The sequence below is a fragment of the Athene noctua genome, chromosome 2, assembly GCF_965140245.1.
Source record: "Athene noctua chromosome 2, bAthNoc1.hap1.1, whole genome shotgun sequence".
Classification (NCBI taxonomy): Eukaryota; Metazoa; Chordata; class Aves; order Strigiformes; family Strigidae; genus Athene; species Athene noctua.
The window spans coordinates 52,056,287-52,079,581 of NC_134038.1; the positions used below are offsets into that span (position 1 = coordinate 52,056,287).

The 23,295-nt window shown below is 35.1% G+C and overlaps 1 protein-coding gene across 2 annotated transcripts in view; it reads right to left on the reverse strand.

Moving 5' to 3' along the window:
• Positions 1–23,295, reverse strand: part of RBBP8 (RB binding protein 8, endonuclease) — a 37,893-nt gene that overhangs the window by 10,806 nt on the left and 3,792 nt on the right. The window contains exons 4-14 of one of the 2 annotated variants that reach the window (XM_074897752.1): positions 18,472–18,514; positions 13,787–13,882; positions 11,712–11,824; positions 9,944–10,019; positions 7,061–7,230; positions 5,533–5,634; positions 4,364–4,461; positions 3,600–3,727; positions 1,779–2,664; positions 1,569–1,695; positions 374–474 (exon numbers count right to left, since the gene is read on the reverse strand). In XM_074897752.1, coding sequence (XP_074753853.1) covers positions 374–474; positions 1,569–1,695; positions 1,779–2,664; positions 3,600–3,727; positions 4,364–4,461; positions 5,533–5,634; positions 7,061–7,230; positions 9,944–10,019; positions 11,712–11,824; positions 13,787–13,882; positions 18,472–18,514 — 1,940 coding nt within the window. The remainder of the gene's footprint in view (positions 1–373; positions 475–1,568; positions 1,696–1,778; positions 2,665–3,599; positions 3,728–4,363; positions 4,462–5,532; positions 5,635–7,060; positions 7,231–9,943; positions 10,020–11,711; positions 11,825–13,786; positions 13,883–18,471; positions 18,515–23,295) is intronic. The other variant, XM_074897753.1, reaches the window with a different exon arrangement.

Consider the following 23,295-nt stretch of genomic DNA (forward strand, 5'->3'; position numbering starts at 1 on the left):
TTATCTGCACATTTTCTATTACTTAACATGAAGAGATATCACAATGATCATTCACAGGAAAAATTATGAGATTTCTAACATTTTTTTTTGTTTTAAAAGAAACCTAAATGCACCTCAAAACACATCAGTTTCATACTGAGTAGCCACCTGGCTGAGTTTACAAAATGCAACTAGACAGGGGAAATATTTTTGGATAACTGTAGCATACTATGCACAAACAAACATTTCAGGAGTGCAAACAAATATCAAACGAGCTGAATTTAGACTTTTGTTAGAAAGTGGTTTTGGTCTGCTCAGAATAAAGGTCATGATACTACTTTTATATGCTTTTTTCAATATCACAAAACATGCAGAACATGTGATACAAGTTTACCTTTGTATCAATCACAGTAATGTCCATTTTGTACTGTGATAGGTCAGCTCCTGGGTCTATGCTCCACTGAAGGTTTTCTAAAGAAGGTTTATCTTTCAGGTCTGGATGCAGAGGATATGAGAAAAAGAAACAAATAATCAGAATCAAATTCCACCAATAGCATCCTATAGTGTGTAAATGATAAGTCAGCTTTGATTTTGTCAATTCTTCTTTGGGTTTAGGAACTGATTTTTCTCAAACAATAAACATGCTCATTTGGTGTAAATCATATTTTGTCTGAAGAGTGAGAAATAGATCTTTTTAAGTTTTTTGTCATATTCAGGGAGCACACCACTCCTTTGTGTTTGTATGAGGTATGTAATACATACTCTTGCAGGTAAAATCTTACACAGTACAGAGTAGTATTAATACTGGATAGAAGACATTGTATCAGTAAGAATACAAAAGCCAGGTCTTAGAATACAGGAGAGTACAAACACGTCTGGTCATTGTTCCAGAGATGGCTCTTGATATATCTGTGACATAGAGGTTTAGATTCTGAGCTACATGGCCACATCAACTACTGACAGATTTTTAAAAAATTCATAATGCAAGTATTTCTAAATAAAGTATGCAGCATAACAGCTCAGCTAAGGAGTACAGAAGCAGTGATTCTACAATCCCAGTTTAAAAAAAAAAGTTTTCAGACTGGGACCGCTTAATAGGAAAGAAGACACAACTTATAGGAATAGTATTTGGCAGCATCTGCTCATTAATATTAAAGATACAAATTTCTAATAGGTCATCAGGAATAACAACCAATATTAACGAAATGGCTCCTTCTTACACGTAAGTACAGTTTTCAAGCAGTTGATAGTTTAAAACTCAAACTTCCTGAGATTTTAATGCAGTATCTGTTATTCTCACACTACAGTAAACAATGCTAAATAAATGAGAAAGAAAGAGATTCCCAGTCTGTTGAGTTTACAGTAAATGTCAATGATATATTTATTATATAGTGGCAAAAGAATGCCAGGAAGATACAGATTGAAAATGTATGGGGTGATCTTGAGAAGTCCTGAATAGAATGAGACTGAGTTAGAAGCAGAACAGAGAAAGTGATTAAAGTGGACGAAGATATGAAAAATTATATTCAACCATAGCACAGGCTAGTGGGGGCAGGGGGGCAATAAAGGGAACATTTTCATCAAGTTACCTTGCTCGTTTTGCAGTGCTTTATTTTTTGATAGTCTACAAGGGTTTGGTTGAAGTACAGATGCTGGTTCAGACTCTCCATGTCCTGTCCTTGTTTTCTTTCTATTTGGTACATGGCCACTGTCAACCTAACAACACATTGCAATTTTACTATTTCCCAAAACTCAAATACAATATTTCAAAGGAGAAGAAAAAAAGTCAGAAAGAATACCTTCACATCATCAAAAAGTTGTTCTGTCTCTGCAGAACTTGGTAGTGGTGCAATTTTGAAGGGAGGAACTTCTTCTTTCATTTGTATCTGGTTTTTGTTATCTGGGAACGTTTTTCCCAGCATTGCCTCTTGTACATAGGATTCCTCTTGTATATCTCTGCCAAACAAAGAGCTCTCATTGTTGGCATTCTGAATGGATGATGAACCTTCAGGAATGGGCTTCCCTAGCTGTGAAAAAATGTCATGCAGAGTCACCTGTTTCAGTCTATTTTTACAGGTCTCCTCACTTCCATGTTTTTTCTCTTGACAACGAACTCCAGAGAAGCGATCTGACAGATCCAAGGGCTTATCAACTGTATGCTCCCCATTAATATGCTGAACGTCAGACTGAAAGGGCAGAGAGTTCTCTTTGTTGAAGGATGTTTTTTCACAGCTAATTGCATGCTCATCGTCAGCTTTCTTTCTCTTAGCACACCTGCCTTCTAGCTGCTTCTGGTGTACGAGAAGGAAATCACTCTTGATCACCTCATTTTTAGCTGCGCAATTGTTTCCAACACAGGTTACAGCCTCATTAGTATTCTTTTTCACAACCATTTGCCTATTGATAGATGTCTGGCTGATAACGGGGTTGATTTCCGTTCCAAGATTCAGGGGTGCCACAAAAGCAACATCTTCAGATTTTGATCTACTTTTATGAGATCGGGAACTGGAAGGATTGTTGAAGAGGTTGGTTTTGAGATTAGGCTTCAATCCTGAATCTAAAATACAAGGGGCATGACTTGTACTTGAGTTGTTCTTCATATTGCTAGAAGCTCCAAAAACAGGAGAAGCTACATGAGAATCCCAATCAACATGTGGTGGAGTGTTCTGAGATGGATCTGAAAGACTGAACACAAGGAGATGAGATATTTTTCTAGTGTACACAAGGGGCTGGGAGAAGAGAAAGGGATATACAAAAACTGTAAGTTTCCTATCAATGGTCTGTTTTAAAGCTGTCAGAGTTGCTAGTATTAACTGAAAACAGAAGGAAAAAAAGAAAAAAGGAAAATTTTTGGTCTAGGAGAAAGTTCTGTTGCACTTAGTGATATAAAAGGCAAAACACAGACCTTGTCCTTCATTTTAGTACGGTGTGCAATTCTGTTCTACATTCAACTGAGAGCCAAGGACAGAATGAAGCTTATCTAGGTATCTCTCCTACCAAGGGACTCCCTGTGTTTCAACACAGTGAAATGAAGAAAGTGATAGCAGTCTATCTAGGTTCTTGTGTAGATCTTATAATCACAGTAACAGATTCTCAAAGTTAAGCAAAGGAAAGCAAAATGTGCAAGCTTCTTTCAGGTACTCTGTTTTTTACTTGTCATCAATAGAACATACATTTATGATAACAAATAGGGGCTAAAAAAAGTTTCAGTTTAGACCACAACATCCTGAAGAGCATGGGAAGTGCAACAGTCAACCAGTACGACATCTAGTCAGCTGAAAAGTTTTATGCTTATTTTCCTACCCCAGCTCCAGGCCCCTTACCCCTAGGTCTATGGCCCTCAGTAGATACCTTGCAATAACAGTGTCAGTGAGGGAGGGACAGTGTACATAGAAAGCCCAAATCAGAAATTTGAAAATTAAGTAAAAATCCAGTTTTGCATTCTATCAGTTCCTTTGCTTCTAATGTTATTGACTTGAAAGAATCCTGTATATGAAAAAAATCTACTTCCATGCCCACACCTTCAAAGCAAACTGCTGTAAGGTTTTAAAACCTACTAAAACCAGAACTTCATATAAACCTGCTTAAAACAATATTATTATAACCAAGTGGAAACACACCCTAAATTGTTGTCGTCATTTCTTGATTCAGAAGCTTGATGTTTTCTTGAGTCTTCACACTGCATGCTCTCTGGGGCCTGGCTCATAACAGTATTAGTACGGGGAGGACTCAGTACACTCTGGGACTCCTTGCAAATGGTGAAGGAAAACAAAGAAAGTGTGAGAAGCTATTAGAATTAAAAATTAGAAATATGTGCGTTTCCACATTAATACTCTGAAGACCTATCCAAATTGAAGCATTCAAAATGCTAAAAAATAATAGAAGTTGAAAGAGATTAAATTCTGACCAGCAACTTTAAAGAAATCTTTCGGAAATTAAGAATTTTCATCATTCAAAATACATGCCTACAAAAAAATATTCTGCATACTACCATTTTCACTGTAGCTTCCAAGCAAAACATCAAATAATCTCACCCGAGTCACCAGTCTCATCACCAAATAATATTTTTTAGTGTCCTAGACTTGATTCTTGCTCAAAAGGAGTTTGGCAGACCCAAGGATTTATTCCACTGTCTTAGTCAAACTTGATAGTTTTATACAGCAGGAACCATTCCCCTACCCTCCTCCTCAACCCCCAGACAGGTCAGCACAGTTATATCTCTTCTTGCTAGAGCAATTCTATGAGTCAGCAAAGAAAACCAAAGGGAGCTTACGGGATCTCAGAATACTTTTGCAGAATTTTAATGCAAAAGAGGAATACACTGTTTCCAGAAGCAACTGACATAAAAAGCTGATTATGTAAGAAGTTTGGGAATACTACTTACAGTTTCCTCTTGAACACCAAGTCCTATTGTTTCTGCCACGACTGCAGCCAAGTTAAAAGATGGCTTTGCAACAGGATAACCTCCCATCCTTGGTTTATCTTTATGAGTAGAAAGAAGCTCATAATAAGTTACATATACATTATAGTATCTTATTCCACTCACACAGATGGTACAAACACAGAACTAAAAAGATCACCAATTAAAATTGGTAGTTATGGAAATAATTTGACCTGTGTCAGATAAAAATCCTATCTGGAAGCGGTAAGTGGAGAAGGGGGACAAAATAAGAATTTCTGATTAAACTGCTTTATCATCACAAGAAAAATGTTTCCAATTTGAATACAGCTCCCAAATTAAAATACAAAGACAAGTCAATGTAAAAGTTGCTTTTCAAGCTCTCAGTCCAGGGCATGAATAGTCTGAGAAAAAGCATGCAGAACAGTGATAATGTATATTTATAGTGAAATGCTTGTGCTGCATGTTTCCTAGGTGACACTTATAATTATTCTTCCTCTGGTTTTATTAGGAAAACAAATAAATGAGTATCTCTTCTTTCAGGGGTTTAACATTACTCAGTTTATTAAACTGAGGCAAGGTAACATGATCGGAAAATACAAGAACTACAACCACCACAACTCTGACTTGCATGAACAATTCCAAAATGCTGATTCTTGAAGTCATTTATAGTTAAACACTTCACAGAAAAAAATCAGAGACACAGTTTTTGTCAAAGAACTGTTTATGAAGGACTTAAAGACTTGTACCAATTCACAATTGCAAAAAAGGGAATAATTAACAGAAGCACTTCTAAGTGTTACATATTCATATCAGACAGTAAGCGCAATTCTCAGAATATTTTTATCTCCTGTGCAGTTGGAAAATCAGATGTAAGACAACTGGGTAAGTTGCCTGAACTGCAGAATACCTGCAGTAGGAGCTGCCCTGAGCTTCCTTCTATTTCTTGACTCTAGGCCCTGATGCTGTGCCACTAGATCAGGCATCCAGTGGGATACAGACAGGCATTACAAGATAGGCATTTCAGCAGCAATTCTGTGATTAAACATAATATCCTTTCTCTGTCTCCTTTGTTTAGAGATGAACCCTCAAGTTTTACAATATTTTTGCTTCATTTTGAATGGAATTAGAACTAAATCTATTAATACACTTACTTGGTACAGGGGACAGTTGTGAATCACAGGTATCTGCCACTAGTATCTCTTCTCCATGGTGACTGTTTACTTGTGTGGAACACAGCGGAATTTTTCCAAACTCTAGGAGATGAGAAATATTTTCACATGGTGAAATTAGGTATCCTGTTGTGATAATTTCGTATAGATACAGACCATGATCTTGATCTTAAAACACACTTGAACATGAGTTTAGACATGTCAGTAGACCCAGTAATCTAAGCACATCTGATTTTTATCTGAGGCATCACTATGACAAATTAGTCACAAATATTTCATATTAATCCTTTCTCTCACAAATAAGAACCCAGTCAGTCAGGCATAAAACAATACTGACACATAATTATATCACTTTCTATACTGACCACACAAAAAGTATGTATTCAGACTATATTTGTCCTGTTAATATGGCAACAAAACCATAAAAGAGTAAACCATCCAAAAGAGTAGTTTTCTGCATCAGCTAAGATAATGAAAAAGTGAAAAAAATGAGATTTGAACCATGACCAACTTAGTGCCATGTAGTCCTTTACTGGACACAAACAGCTTTTCACAGCTATTAACTGTGATAGATATTTACATAATTTCTTATATATTTAACTTTGGTTTAAATCAGTAGCTCTTTTTTTATTCAGAAAATGGAGAGAAGTAGGTATGTTTAGAAAGGAGAAACTATTCACAGCACTAAAATTACATACGCAAAATAAAAGGCGTGAATAACCAACCCACCTTCTTGATCCCACAGCTGTGCTACTTTTATTCTTGCAAAGAGGCTTTTAGTCAAGATTCATCTAGATGTATTCATATATTAAAAATACTTTTTTTTTATTCCGTGAGATAAATTAACACATTAAGAACACCTGTATTGTTTACCGTATTTCCTGTGTATCATGAAAATACAAACATAAAGTCCCTTATTTCACAAAAATTTTTCTTATAGTTATAAATTCATTAGGACTACATCTGTGACATTACAGAGAAAAGTTCAGAAGTTAAATGTGCATAATACTTCTGGATTTAGACACAAAACAAATGCAGACAAGTACATCAGGATGAGAAAAAGAAAGATCATGTAGGTGCTAGAATTAGGTATCTATCAGTTTCAGTAATGTTACTTTAATTGCAGAATAATCGCTGAATGTGGCAAAACATTTATTTCACTCTCCACTAGGTGGTGACAAAGGTGTATGCACAAGTCAAACCCTGAAATTTTTTAATTAGTTTGCAGTTACAGAAGAGAGATGGGTTGGAAAACTATTATATTTGCATGTGTACGTGGACGAAGAAAAGTAGCAGGTTGGATAAGCTCTGAGCATATTGCTGATATGACAGTTACTGCTAAAGATGTTTTTCCCCTGTCTTTTCCATTTATAGCATAAATGGAAAAAAGCCAAACCAAAAACCCACAAGACTTCTTTTTAGTTTTCACCCTTTGCAATCAAATTTACACATCATGTTTTTCTTTAGCCCTTAACAATATATATTAAAGAAAAAGCCCCAATATTCTTACCACTGTTGCTTTCCACAAGTTCCAAATCTGAGCGTGTATGTTCTGTGTATCGGATATGCCTATTCTCTTTTTTTCTTCTCATACGATTAACCACAGAAAATGAAGAAGTCAGAACTGGAGAATCTGGAATGACTCCTTCTTCTAATTCCACCGCTTGCTGCTTTCGCTCCCTGGAGACCAAATCAGCAAGATGAAGAGCTTTCATTTCAGCAACCAGGACAATCATATGGTTCAAGAAATCAACACCTTACAAAATACAGCCATCTCAATAACATCACAGTGTAAAAAAGCAATACTAAATCCCAGTTTTTAGATACCTCTAAACAACAAATTCACAATTGCTTCACCAAGCCTAAGAATGGCATACAACCCTAGCTTTTTCACATCTGAAGTCAACATTTAACTACAGCACTATGGAGTACTTTTTCCCTGGAAGAAACCAGGGACTGTAGAGTTTCTTCTAGCTTGTCCTCTGGACCATGTGCTACTTGAATGAAAGAATGCTGAAATGGATGGACTAGTGTCTCTCTCCCTGTATGGAAGTCCCTGCATACCCCAAGAATACTCTCTACTTTGGACAATTTAAAACAGTAATGAACAGCACTATATTCAAAGCAATTACTCTCCAGAGTATTGAATGTTACCTCTTATTCACCTCAGAAAGGTCTTCAGAGAGGAGTGTAAAAAGCTATATAAACCACATAAAATAAGTAATGCAAAACACAACAAGAGTTATGAAGTTTATTTTCTCTCACATCGTCAGCACTAACAGCATGTTGCAGTCAGTATATAAAACTTAGTGTGACAAATAAGTGTCTTCTCTCTCCAAAAACTCTATCTAGTCACAGCAAGGAAACAGTAACAAAAAAGTATTAATTTCAGTTCTTTAAGTTAATTAGTTTGTTTAGTACTTAATAAGGGCATTGCTACCTGTTGTATGGTGGTAGTAATGAGAAATGGAAGAAGTAGTAAAAGAAAAACACAAGGAAATCTAACTCGACCTTCTGGTCACCTTTCTGTACCGTCTATTAACAATATCTTATGAAACAAACAAAAACAAACAGTAAACCAATATATTCATCCAGCTACTTTGCAAATTTAAGTTAGTTGTTAAGAGTTCTCTTTAAATTTACTAGCACATGTGGCCTTATATGACAAATTAGCTGACTATAAACATATTTTTCTCTATCTTACTTATGTGCAAACCCAGAGGTAGTTCCTACATGCCACCAAAAAAACCTATCAAACAAAGAAGCTGTCATACATACTATAGATCATAAATATGCAATAAATAATTTCTGAATCATGGAAACATTTATCTGAGACCAGAAGAGATCTCCATGTTGTTTCCATCCTTGGATAATGAAATCCTAATCTGATAAAGGATCAGATAATGCAATTCGTCTCAAATTTCATTCACTTCCCTTTTATAGAGGATTCTTAGGGTTTTTTTCCTACAATATTAAACCTTAGTAACAAAATACAGAATATTGCAAAAATCTAATTTCATGTTATGGACCAGAAACAATGTTACCTTGCACCTACGCAATGATGTTTTATTGATCTGAGTTGTTAATTCTAAATAAAGTAACATGATTATAGTTCAACTGAAACAACCCAGTGCAGTGGCTATGTTACAAACAGCAGGACCATCCTTGTTAATTACTGTTCATCCACTCAACTCTGCACTCATCTAAATGACCACCTAACATGAAGAGCAAATAACTTAGTGTTACATTAGTCATTCTCAACTTTCCTACAGTGGCTGGAGATTTTTACTGGAAGCTAAATTGAAAACCTGGGGATCAAACTAGTAAATTTGGATAGATATGCCTGGTGTTAATTTTTTTCGTGTCACTTCCTAACTGCTGTCAAACTGCACAGAAGAACCATTATTGAGAAGCAGTTGTACACTGGGAAACTGAAATCTGTTGACTTGGTATTAAAAGGAGTACTTCTAGGGTCATGAAATACGTTAATCCAAGGAGATGAAAGGCATATATAAAAAGAAAGGATGATTAAGGTGCAAACAATAGGAGACAAACCAAGAAATACAAAGGAACAGGACTCCAGTAATTTTGAACTTGTGCCCCAAAGGTGTTTTGCTCTTCTACCAAAGTTACTTTCTGACAAAAAAAAAGCCTTACGTACCAAGTCCACACATCCTGTCCCATCCCCCCCATGCATGTGCACAACTTGTTCACAGATAGGCAAAACTGAGACAAGTTTCAGATGATGTCAGACCACAGCTATACAAGAAAGGAATACTACGTCTGCCCTGCACAGTGCACCATATTTGCATGTTAACCACAACATTATATGGCACATTGTTGATATCATATCAGATTACAACTTGTAGCTCATTATTTTCATGGTTTTCTTTCAAAATTTACTTTTTTTTTTTCTTTTTAAAATATTAAAATTATCATAAACTTTATTTTAGAAGTTTATTGTAAGATCCTGGGACTTTTTGACTAGCTAAGAAAGTACTTTTCTGAAGTCTTAGAATCTAAGAGGACAGAATTGGTAAAAAGTCAACAAAGGAATAAAAGAATTGAGACATAAGGTTTTGCTATGCACTGTGACCAGAATAATTTTGAGCAATCATGAAGTCAAACAGAATTTCTATGATAAATTTATATCTCTCTCTGTCTAAAAAGAGAAATGCACACAGTTAAAAAAGGAAAAAAAAATCTGCACAGCAAAAAGACACTAGTTTTATGTTAAAGTTATAGTGGCAGTAGACTATCTTTTCACAATCTATTAAAAGAGGAAAATCACGTTTTAAAGACTTAAAAGCTCATATGTATATTCCCAGGCATTACTACTGAGGAATGGGGGGGAAAGGGGGCAGAAAATATCAAAAAAACCCTCAAAACTTACTCCAACTCCTTCTGTACTTGCTGGAACTGTTCAGTTATCTTTTTATTTTCATCCTGTAAATTGGTTTTTTCATTCACTGCAATTTATAGGAAAAAAAAAATCAATGCACACATGTTAACATCATATAATACCTAATTTTGTCACGTCCTTTAAGGAAATGGAACCAATTCTAAAAGCAATACCCTATACCCTCTCATTAAAAAAGTTGTAAAATTATGTGTTAGAAAAGGCAACGGTGTCACAATTACTGCATTATAATATCAGTTCTACACAATCATTAATTACTTTTGTCCACGTACATGCAAGTGAGACTGTGTTGTAAAGATTAATGAATTGCTCACTCATCTCCATGGACAAAATTGCTTCCTTCGGTTGATGACAGCTATGTAGTATAAAGTAATTAGAACTTGGTCTTATCCACCAAGGCAACCAGCTAATTGGAGAGAATGGAAAAAAATTCCTATTTCTTAAAAAAAAAAATCAGGCAAAAATTTTGGACTTTAAGAGACTAGTCAGAAATTTTTAATTTTATTTTTCTTAACTTCCAATTCATTCTGCCAGTAATTCACAAATCTTATTGTATCACCTTTAGCCTTTTTTTCATACTGTCTCAAACTAATGTAGTGATAGCTCCCAACTTTTCTGTTCACTTCAATTTTTACTTTCTTGTTCTTATTTTTTTGCTGTATATTTTACCTCTGGATTATTCTTGACTGACTTTTTTTGCTGGTTGCAGGAAACCAATAAATGTCACATAGATCTCAACCCAAACCCCCAGAAGACCACTGTTCTGTCAGACAGTGGCCAAGATTTGTACCTAATCGGGCTCACCTCAATTTTTAAGGCTCAGAGCTTTATTTAAAGATTGGTTGTACCCTATTTGCTATTAATCATTAAATTCACAGATTCAGAATATTTTTACATAAATAACCAACATTAAAGGTCCTTGAAAAATCAATGTATTTTATGTTAGCACAAAATCTAATATTTCTATAATTTAATTAAACATTGAAAAGCTACTCTTTGTGTCTGGCATTTCCCATATTTTAAATCTCACTGAATGTCTGCTCGTTCTTGATCAAGCAAGACAACTAAATGATACCAAATAATTAATTAATGGTAAAGATACCACTAACAATTTGAAATCTTGTCCTGTATTATTTAGCTCTTTATGAAGAGATTTGTTGTGTCCTGCCTTCATGTCACCTAGAAGAAAATTTATTTTTTCTTGTTGCATATGTACTACTTCCTGAATTTGAAACAAGCTGGCTATGAGCTGCCTGGTGTAATGCAATTCTTCTGTGGCTTCAGGGGCTTATGTGAAGGTTATGAGTTTACTGCAGTTAAACTCCAAGACCAACTACAGGACACAAGCTGGACCCAGTGGACTTCTGTTTGCTACTTTGTGATCACTAATTACTTTTAAAGTCAGGGTTTCCTTAGGAAAGGTGGCAATTAGTCATTCTATGCCTTAGCTGTAGGAATAAACAGAAGCAGACATGTTTTATCTAAAGTAGCTACCTTACACTGTAAGATTTAACACATCAGTTCACTTTCAGTATCAGCACTCCAATCTAAGAAGGTGGATCAAATGACTTAGTAAATGGTACATTACATATTTTCAGACTGTAGTTAAGTATACCCTGACTGAACATCTTAGGCTTAGTAAACACACCATATATATAAATTATATCAAGTTTCAGGAATTCATGACGAACTAATTTACAAAATAGTATGTTTTGTCTTCAGACTCGTGGATAAAACTCACTAAGCTCAGTGATAAGTTTAAGATTCTGCTGCCGGATATTTTCAAACTCTTGCTGTTTCTTTCTCATATGTTCTTCGGTTACAGCACAACGATCACATAATCCTGCTCTTAATCTACAATAAAATTAAAAGAAAAAAGACCCTCTGTTAAGAAAATATTGCCATACATGAAGCAGATATCCACGCTTAACTGGCCTTTTGAACAACGGAAAACAGCACATTTCTGACCACTACGCAGAACACCACTAAGTACTGTGTTTTTTTATGTTGACATAGCAATATTTTGAGATTTCTGAATGATCTAATACTACATGTACTAGTGTTTGCATAAATGACTGTAGCTATGGGAGACTTCTATTTAACAGAAGTAAGCATGTTGTTTTAAAGTGGAGCATGCTACACCTTGCCAACAGAAAGCCTTTGTGAGCAGTCCTGCTAAGAAGTCAGATATAAATTACCATTCACTATAAGTAATGTTCATTCAAGCAAATACAAATAAGCAAATTTCAGTAAATATAACTACTACTTAATTTAAGAAGAATTTATCATTGTCATTAGCAAAGTAATCAAATATGAAGGACAAACAGTAAGTTCACTATGTAACAAATACCAAGCAAATGTGAAATCCTTTATCTTCAGACACCATTAATTAGAAGTGGATCCAGAAGTCTATGTGAGGCATTGCCTCCACTGTCTCTAATGGTTTAGATGAGCTGTTTAATGGATATCCACTACCAGAAAAGGACTTGTTATGATTACTCCAATTTACTTGGCTCATTCATTTAAGGAGTGAAATGTGTGTGCATTTTACATGTGATAACTGAAGTGTATTTATTTCTGGTACATGACAAAAAGCATTCAACAGTATTACCAAAGGGAAAACCAGACCCTCTTCTGCCTGCTAAGTAAGAGACCAATTAGCTAAGAGTTCTGCACTGCTGCTGCTAGCACATGAAGTATTAAAAACAAACAAACCACCTAAATTTCCAATTCCACAGTTGAATATTGGAAGTAAAAGCCACCTTGGTTTATGGGTATTTTCGTATTGTGGAATTATGGACAGCGTAAAATACTGAAATGCCTCTCATACTAGCTTATCTGACTATGTAATAAACACAGTATTATCATCTTCATGTATTAAACTACATTAAATACTCTCTTCGGTTCTGCAATGTGAGCACTTTTGTCTTCTAAGGGATTAGAAAATTTCATCCACTCTGCAAACGTGTCTCTATCTATGTGGTGTGAAAGTTTATTACCAGCACAGTTACAAATTTATTCCTAGTGACTTTCACAAAGAAACAGAGTTGAAAGCAAAATCTGAGTGTCATAACTTTAAGATCTGAGATAACACAGGAATGTGGGAAAATTTACTATGTAATGATCTCCTGTTCCCAGAAAGCTTTTGAGAGCCCATAGCAGCAAATTTAACATAGCTTTCCAAAACAGCAGTTATTTTTAAAGACAAAAAAATTGCACTGTAATTTCATGTCTATTGGCTTTGTTTTGCTATACCAGATTAAACAGGAACAAATGAGGGAAAGGGCAGATCAGGTCAAAAGGTGATCAGAATGCCTAAGTCCAAAAGAAGGCAAAGGACAGAACCTGTGATTAAATAACTCACTAGGAAATCTTTCAGATTTGAGGGGGTCTTTCTTACCAGTTTTCTGTTTTATCTAAATTTAATGAGTTTCAAAGTATACAATACAGGTTTTGTCCTTGGGTTTTGTACTTTTATTACATCTCAATCAATACCAAATTTACCTCTACAGAAATGGATGGAAAAGAATGTATTTTAAAATGGCTGTCTGCCTCCCACGCTGATCTATTTAACTTCTATTTACCTTAACTGAACAAAGCAAGCTAAGCATGTCGAAAATAATGAAATAACAAAAGATTGTCAGAAAAGTCTAAACTCTACACTTTTCTTTAAAACACACTATTTGCATTGTATTAGAAAAGGACTGGTTTACAAAAAAAAAAAACAAAACAACCCACAGCCCAACTTGCAAAATGTCCAGAGCTACTCTGTAAAAGCAAAACATAACGAACTCAAAAGCTAAGACACTACTTCACCTGTCTTCTAAAACCTTGATAGTGTCATGAAGTGCTTTTTGTTGTTCTCTGAGCTGTTGGTTCTTGGTATAGAACTCTTCAAGCCTCTCTGCATCCCTAAAATCAAACAGAGGAAAAATTAGTCCTAGCTTTAAGTTACAGGTTTTTGTTTTTCACAAGATAATTCTTTCTGCATGTTTCTTTTATATTCTTGGGAAATGTGATTATCATCAGCACAAATACTAAGTTGAAGATAAATGAAGCAAGTGTTTCTGATGAATGGTAATTTAGAAATGTCTGAGTTAGGAAAGGAGCAGTTAGTTTCTAATTCATAGTACAGCTGAGCTTCTGTTGATAATCTTATTTTTGCTCCTGACAAAAATTACAGTTGATGACAGTCAAGGCATAAAAGCTAACAGCATTCAAACAACAATTACAGGGAATATAAGCTCAAGCACTTCTATTATACTGTGTTGCGGAGCTGTTGGAAAGCTAATTGGGTGCTTTCACAATCAAGTCAATTTGGTCTTGTCTTAGCTCACTGCATCTTGCAGCGTGGCAAACCACATAAGGTTTGTAAAGCTCTGACAAATCTTTAGATCCTTTAGAGGTTTAGTTTATCAAGAAGCAATTCTGAGTGTATTCATATTATGGAAATCCATGTTCTATACAGAGAAAAGAACTCTTCCCAAAAAAAGTCAGAAATAGATTATCTTGGGGAAAACACCTTCTCTAAAAGCCAGGACTATTTAATTAACAAATAACATTTCCTCCTCAAAAGAGGTAAGGAAAAGCAGCAACGTTAACCTCCCAATTTTAAATCTCCTTCACTTTTATTATCAGATCACAACACCTCTTCAAGATGTAGTCAAGGTATAAGCAACAAGCACACAAGTTTTTTCTACAAGGAAATTAACTTCCACTGAAAGCTAAGCAGCTGAATCTATATAACATGACAATGAATAACTTCTGAGAATTCATTCCCAGCTCTTCTTTTTATCATGGCATCCTTTGTATATCTCATGAAAGTGGGTGTTTGTTTTCAGTGTGCCCGAGATGGATTATCTGAGGAAGCCTTGAAACTGGCTCACAAAGAGCTGCTAATCACACATATTTGCTAACTTGTTGATACAATTCTTTTAGGCAGACATACTTTTAAATTGGCACTATCCCTTTAAGATACATTAGTCGAACACATTTTCATGTTGTTGGTATTCAATTAATAAAAGAAATTAACAATCACACATCATAAAGTGAATGGGACAGCCTGAAGCTTTTGCAATGTACAATCAGATATATTTTATTAATTCCAAAATTCAAGTACAGATATTTTATTTTTCTCTACTACCATCCAGACCAGTATTGTCCTTTTCAGCTACATATACAACATATAAAACAATTGCATGCAAACAGCATGAGGGACCATTTAACACCTGTACTTTCACTTGGGGAGGACAAAGTGTTAAAATTCTGTTACCTCAGTTCATTAACCAAGTACAGCCAGGCCAGGGAAACAAATTTGAAGTCTGACAAAAGCAGCCTGTATTTTTCTGATATTTATGGCTTTTTTTTTTTTTTTTACAGTTTATGCAACTTACAGAAGGCCTAAAATATCAAATTTTTAAGTATTTTCTCAAACTACATTTAAGTTATTATATGGCATTAAGTTATTTGTAAAATAAAAAGACATTAGCATCCACTAATACTCCACGCCTTCCACCTAAACTCTGTAAAATGTCACATAAGAATATAAAATGACAGAAGGAACTAGGTTGTTGGGGGTTTTTTAGCATTTCAGTACACCTGATAAACATGACAGACATTTTTGGCTATGAAGGCACTCTGCATAATGAACAGTCTCTGACCTAGCATTTACAAGTCATTAGCTCCAGTGCTGAAGTGGGATACAAAATAAGGCATTCATTGTCAGCTGATTACCAAGTCTGAAATACTAAACCTCAGGTATTCAGATGCACCAAGGAGAACAAGACCTCCTATGTAAGAGTGCTGTATCTACAATGTGGTAATTGTAGAAAGATTCCAACAAACAATAATTAAACCATTCCGTATGTGTTCAGTTACATCACTGCTAATATCCATCATCTAGAAAATTAACTGATCAACTTAAGATTTCAGAATGTGGAAGCAACTCATGATACACCAGGTTAAGTTTACAATAACAGCAAGAGATCATTTCATCCTTTTTGATTAAAAATGAAATAACTACGTAATTGGTGAATTATACATAAGGAATAATGAGAAGCTAAATTAATTTTTTTCCAGGAAAGTGTAGCCTCTAAGCAGAAAACATAGCACCAAATATTTGCTAACTTGAATCCATCTAATAACCTAATATCATTTCATCTACTAACATATATTCCTTGTGATACTGCAATATCAGTCTTAATGTTCAGAAAGCATATCTTTAAAATGTAAACACATAATGCTGTTTGGATTTTAATAAAAGATCTGAAATCATCTCATGATAGAACCTAAACTCAAAATCTTGATATCAAGTTCATATGAATTCAGATTTCCAATTGACTAAAAATTCATGAATAGACCAAATAAGAAACTGGATTCCATTGCCACTTTTTAAAAAACTTGTGAACTTTTATGCACAATTAAACAGCAGCTGCAAATAGTATACACTGTATTCTACTAGTGTTGGAGATCAAACGAGAAGCTATATAAAAGCTGATAAATCTTGACCCTGAGGAGCAGGTGCACATGCAGCGTAACAGGGAGTTAGCCACACAAACGCTCTTGGGATTTTAAATCCTGCTGTAGGTTTGGCAAATTGCTTGGTAAATGCAGGGAATCCTGATGGTACCAGAATACGGTGGATGCTGTTGTGGATTAACTAATCATTCCTTCTGTGATTGTCCTGAACTGCTCCTTCAGCTGCCACTGCCCTCTTCTAGCAGCTTCTCTGCAGATTTTAGTCCTCAGAAAGTGCAAAGAAAACACTTGCACCTGCTCTGCAAGCATCTGAGTGACTCGATGCAGACAAAACTGGAGGCAATTAACCATAGCCTTCACAGATGAGATCTGTATGAATGCAGCTGAAATGTGAGAAAACACAACAGTGCGCAGGCTCAAAATGATACTTTGGATTATCAAATGCCAGCAGGATAGGCAATATTTAACTGAACTAAGCAAAACAAGAGCTCAGAGGAAGTTTGAGCACTACAAAGGATAAACAAAATCTGAAAAGATATCTAGGGAAGAGAGTAACACAGGCATTACACAACTTGAAGGCAATTTCTTCCACAAGCCTAGTGAAAAGAAACAACAATTTTCCTGGAAGTGAGACACAGTTACAATTACAGAACAGTTACAATAAAAGTAGATGGCAAGTTAAATAGGTACTGTAGTATAATCAAATTATACTAAAAAAGCCAGTATCATTGTAAGATGCATTTACATACTTCACGTTACAGGAAAAATACGGATTCCACAAGAGGGAATTTACTCTTATAGAAAGAACACCTTTGTTTCCCTCCCAACCAGAAATATAAGCACATCAGGGATTTCGGACAATAACTGTCAAAAATGCTTGACAGTTGCTTGAGTTACTGTTGTACAAAACAGCACATGATGACCTAATTTTTCTAGACTAGGGGAGGGTTATTCCCTGCTTATACAATTTGAAAAATGTAACTAAGAAAAAGAGACAACTAAAAAACCTAAGGGGAATTAATGAGGAAGAAAACTGACTAGATGATAGAAATATTAATTCTGAAAAAGCACAAACTACGCTTGAGTGCACTGTGGCTATACTTTAAGATGGTATATCTTTAAGCTCAGATGGCAATGTAAATATGGAGTATTTTTACTAATTTTAAGCAGTTTAATTTCTTTAACATATCTATTATATTGTTTTCCGAAGTGGAAAAAGATCAAGTAATTTATTTTTTATTCCTCCTACACAGCACTTCATAAAGAACAACTCATAACGCAGGTCATATGTAATATTAACATAATATTAATGTAATTAAACCTGAAGTAAAAATTTAAAGAATCACATTATCCTCTTATCACTTAATAAAATATGGCTTTAGTCAGCAGAAGGAAAATAAAAGCTGATGTAATGCTGTAAACACATATTGTGATTCTACTGTACATGTAAGTCTTGTAATTCCAACTTTTTCCCCAAATTGCTTTGAATGAAAAGAACTAAAGATTAGTAGCAAATAATGACTGCAAAAGATATGTCTTAAACTATAAGCATTGAGTGAAAATTGGCAAGGTTATTACCGGAATCTTTACTGAATAACTGAAAGCTGAGTTAAGGCACAACACACAATATTAAAGGCAAACATGTAGCAGAAAAAATTGTTTTTAAAAATTGTCTTGCTGTCTTGTCACTTTTCTTTTACAGGTTTGACCTCAATTTTAAAATGTCTCCCTAATTATCTTTTGTATTAGAAATGTCAACATCTTGATAGGCATCCTAGAAATACTATAGATAAGAAAACCTTGCAAGTCATTTGTTCAAGGAAGGCAAACCTAGTGTTCAGGTTACATAACCTATAGAGCTACATATATCTTTAGATGACTTCAGCTGAATTAAAGTGAGCAGTATTTTGTACACATCTGAAGGAAGAATCCATGAAATCTCAATTGATCTTACAAGAACTACAGCTCGTTAATGGTACTCAGATTCTTCTTTAGTAAATTAGATCATTAGGATGAGTACTTACAAGCATCTTTCCTTTTTCAACTTAGATATTTTCAGCTGTAAGCCTGAAAAGTGGAAAGAAGAAAATACATGTTATAGAATTCTGATTCAAAAAAAGAGTGAAACAAACTCTCCTCTTGCCAATGTCATTGGCAAAAGAAAAAAATGTCACTCATTTGGAGAGAAAATAGTTCATTCGGGACTTCTTGAGTGTGTTCTACAGGATCTTGGAAACAGTTACAGCTATTATGATCTCTAGGAAATGGGGACTTCTTAAACAGGTATAAAAATACCTTTGTAAAAAACCCACACATGAATACCAAACACTGTCATTTTCAATGACTGTGCCTACACAAGTAACATAAAATATGTTTTGTGTACACATAAATGTGTAATAACCCCAGTTGAAATGTAGCATCCAACCACTGAACTGAAAAATGTGGTACAATGTATACACATAAAGGAAACATTAATAATACATGGTTCCAGGCTTTAAAGCACAGGACAACATACTCTGTTGGAGGTATGCTACCAGACCTTCTCAGCCAAAGCTTCTTTGGAACATCTTAAGGTGAACTGAGCAACAATATTTCATCTGTGGCCCTTCTCCCACTAAGGCCCACACACTCCTAAATGTATGTTCTGTGCAGAGGTATAAACTTTTGTAAATACAACTGATGGTCTCAGCAGGAGGGGCCAGCTGACAGCCCTACAGACCAGCAAATTTGCTTGCAAGGTTTTGGGTGCATGTGGATGTGCACGAGGGCAGGAAGATAAGGGTGCTTTAAGTATGGCACAGCTTAACAAAGCGGATGCGGTGCTATGGAGATTTATGTGCTGCTACTCAGACACAAGCTGGCCATTCCTATTCTAAATAAATGGTCAGAAATAATCAGACTCCAACAGTATAACATTTTCTGAAATTCAATCCAACAGAAATTTTCGTACATCAGAAAGTGAAGCTAGGAAAAAATTGTTACATTTTCTTCAAGCTATGAAAAGTTGAGAGCAGCTTCAGGTTAAACATAAGGTGTCTTGTGAGCTTTCTTGCTAAAGCATTTGTCATTTAGGATAATCGAATAAATTTAATGAATCTAGAACATTTTTAAGAAAACTTCTGACAGTTTTGAATCTAAACCAAAAACCACACACCAAACGCTGTATCTTCCTAAAGAAAATGTAGGTTAAGGCAGCTAATAGACTTCTTTTTTCTCTCCCCTACCACACACAACTAGGAACACTCAAAGGGGAAAATTACTTGCTTGAGAAGCTTCACTCTTCAGGCCACTTACAATGTAACAGTCAGGCCAGCCAGAGCCTCAGGGAACCCATGCCACAGACTGCTACAAGATGCCAGTGAGAGACAATGAGATAAAAATGCACAGAGACTACTTGAAAAAAAGTTTTTAGGAAATAGAGCAAGATTTCTTTTATCTCTAAAGTGTTCAACACCTGTGAGATGTTATGTTCTATCATGCAGATCAGCATAGAAAGAGGGTTTATTTTTTTAAGTAGTTGCTATTCATCAAGTCAATTAGGCATCTGCAATTAGAACCCCTATAAAGCATGCTTTAATGCTACTCCACGCCCATCGGAAGGAATGAAGCTGCACAACAATGCATCTCCTGTATGAACAGGTAGTCTGTTCAGCAAGTATTTAGGATTGTAACACTGGCAACCTGAGCCACAAATTGAAGAGGCAGTGCTCAAAAGGCCCAATACTGTGCTACAGGTAACACTATCTCCCCTCTCACCTGAATTCAGGAGGAACCAAACCAGTTACTTAAAGGTTGCATTTTTTCTTAATTCAAATGACTGCAATGAGAAGGCAGGAAACCAGTTTGTTACATTTATCCAAGAGCATTGAATTACTGCACCGGGTGTAATCTCTTCCTTTTGCTTTTCCAGAGCATTTGGAGGTTTTAAACATATTCATTTGAAGAGCTTTGCTTTTTCAGGATTTCCTTATTTAACACTCTAGTTAGAGTATAAACTGATATGGAACTACATTATGTACATTCCTGATTCAATTTCATCTTTCACACACACTATTTCCATGGAATACGCAAGCTGCAGTCTATATAAAGCTACATTACCTAAAGCTCCTAAGTGCTTTAGCAAATGACATGTCCCCATTAAAGTGATGGAGACTTTCTCTAAACTATCATTAGGCATATTAATTAAATGCACAACATTATTTTATGAAACTTGTAACCTGATTAGACTACGTACCTGCAAAATTTCAATTAATGGCTATGACAATTTCTGTTCTGATTAATTTTCAAATGCATTAAATACACTTTCTTAAAACTGACAGTGCCTGAGAAGACTGCAGAATCTTTGTCACTGAGGTCTTCTCGGAACGGGTTGGACAAGCTTCTGCCAGCAATGGCACAGACATAATCCTACCTTAAGGGTATAGAGATGGACTAGATGACCTCCTAAGATCCCTTCTAGTCCTGTTTTCTATAATTATTTACTTTTGAGGAGCTTCCAGCCATTTCCTTTCCTATAGTAATCAATGAGATTGCTGTCCTCAGTTTTCTCTGCATCTCTGACTACAGTTTTTTTCCCTGTTAAATATCTTCTGCTTTTCAGAGGTAAGGCATAATTGAAAAAAAAAAAAAAAACCACCACTAGGCGATTTCTTGTACACAAAAATGGCCTCACATTTCTAGGTTGAAATATGTTTCTTTTTAGTAGAGCTTTAGACTTGAATTCATCCTCAGAAATCATGTTGATAAGACCCACATGCATGCAGTAAGTATCCATATAATTACTCATAACCAGAATTATTAAGTTCCTTTCTAATTTGTGAGCACTATGCAAGTACCCCCCACATTCTACAGCTATGAAATAGAAGTAAATATAAAATAAAAAATAGACCATTATTCTGAGTTGCTGAGCACCTCTGAACTCCATGAAAAGTCAGCTGACATTGACAATGCCCACATCTTTGGAAACTGGGTTGTAGGAGTCCTACTCATTGTCACATTATGAATGAGAGAAAATGATAGCTATTTTGTCTGAAGAGGGCCAAAATTCGGATTTTTTTTTGCAAGTGATCAGTTTAAAAGAATAAGAAGCTGAGTTTGTTTAGCTAACATGGTGAAAAAAATACACCCTTTACAATACAGTAATATATATATCTAATAAAATCAATTTCAAACATGAGTTTGAACAATTCTCTAGTCTATAGTCTACAGATATCTAACTATTATAACTTGTATAATATGCCTGACCATTTCAAGCTTATGTGTCACAAATCCTACTTTTCATGGATTTGTAATAAGTAAGAAAGCCACCATTACAGTGTTCAGTACATTTTTGCATTGTACATGCAAAAAGCTTTTTCTCCAACTAACTTTCCCTTAATCCACCTTCCACCATCTTTAAAATAATTTTTTGCTGACATTTAGATTGGAAACTCATGAGTCAATTTTAATTCTTATTTATAGACTTCAGAAACAAGTAAAGTCCAGGCAAGCCTGTGTTTGATGTTTCTAAAATATCTTCCAGTACCATTTTCTATAAGAGGATCCCCACCTTTTGAAAAAATTAACTATCCTTCAGGCATGTCTTTGATGTTATCATGGAAGACCTAATTTTACCTAACACAGTGTGGGACATACTGACAAAGGGCTAGGCATGAAAAAGACTGCCTAGTGGCAAAATTATCTGGCCACACCCAGCATGCATTCTAAAGAGTATCTTCACTTGCATAAAGCAAATCAAAACTTTAAAATCACGTGCTGCACATCCCAAGAAACTAGAGAAGGGGTCACTTAACATTACCCTCTACATTAGAGTTTTTTGTTTGTTCAGTTTTTGTTGTTCAGACATGCCACAGATTGCCAGATCCCATTCTGTCAGTACTTCCATATTTATCTGCAGTTGACATCACACCCACTCTGAAAAGAACTAGCAAGAACTTAAAAAAAAAAAGAAGAATAAAAAGTCATAAAAAATAATATTTTTGTGGTTTGGGACACAAATTTATATTTCACATGATTATGCATACTTTTTTTTTAATGTAACAAAATACTACTATCTGGTACATCATTTCTTTCAGTTGCCAAATAGATGGGGTCTTGGTTTGGTTGTTTTTAATTACTAACGTCAAGCATTAAGGCCTAGCATTGCAAATTGTTGAGCCGAGACTTTCAACAGGAGGTACGAAACATCTATACATTACAAAACAATCCCCCAGAGTTTTTGACATTAACAAGTAATGCTATAACTGGACCTAAATATACAGACCTGGAACCGATTTGAGGCTGGTGGAAACCACCAAGGCCACTGGAATAGTCTGACTACAAAGATCCACTTGCATGACGAAAGTTCTTAATTCACAAAAACTCATCTGCTTTTATTCCAGCCTAATATAAATACCATTTCATGCATAAGGATATGCTTGTTGGAAGATCCATTCAAACGATGTTCTATTTCCATCCAAAAGAATGGATGGTGTGACTTAAGATTAGCAGAAAAAAATGTTAACTTCTTATGAAATATTTTTAGTAAAACATTTTATGAATGCTACTTGTAAACCAGTATTATAATAAGAATATAAATATATGGTGCAATAATTCAGTTTTGAGTGTCATTAATTTCCCGCACTACTGAAGAATGAACAGACATTAACAGTCAATCCATAGTAAAATTGATATCACAGGTCACAAAATATAATGTAAGAATAAGCAACTCATAGATTTTGTTGAGAAAATTTAGAACACTAATACTACTGAAGTGAAATATATTTCTTCAGTTTTTAATCTGCAGTGGTATTTTGCAGAAGTTAAGGGGAAAAAACAATGCAGACCATTAATGTATCTCAAGTCACTAA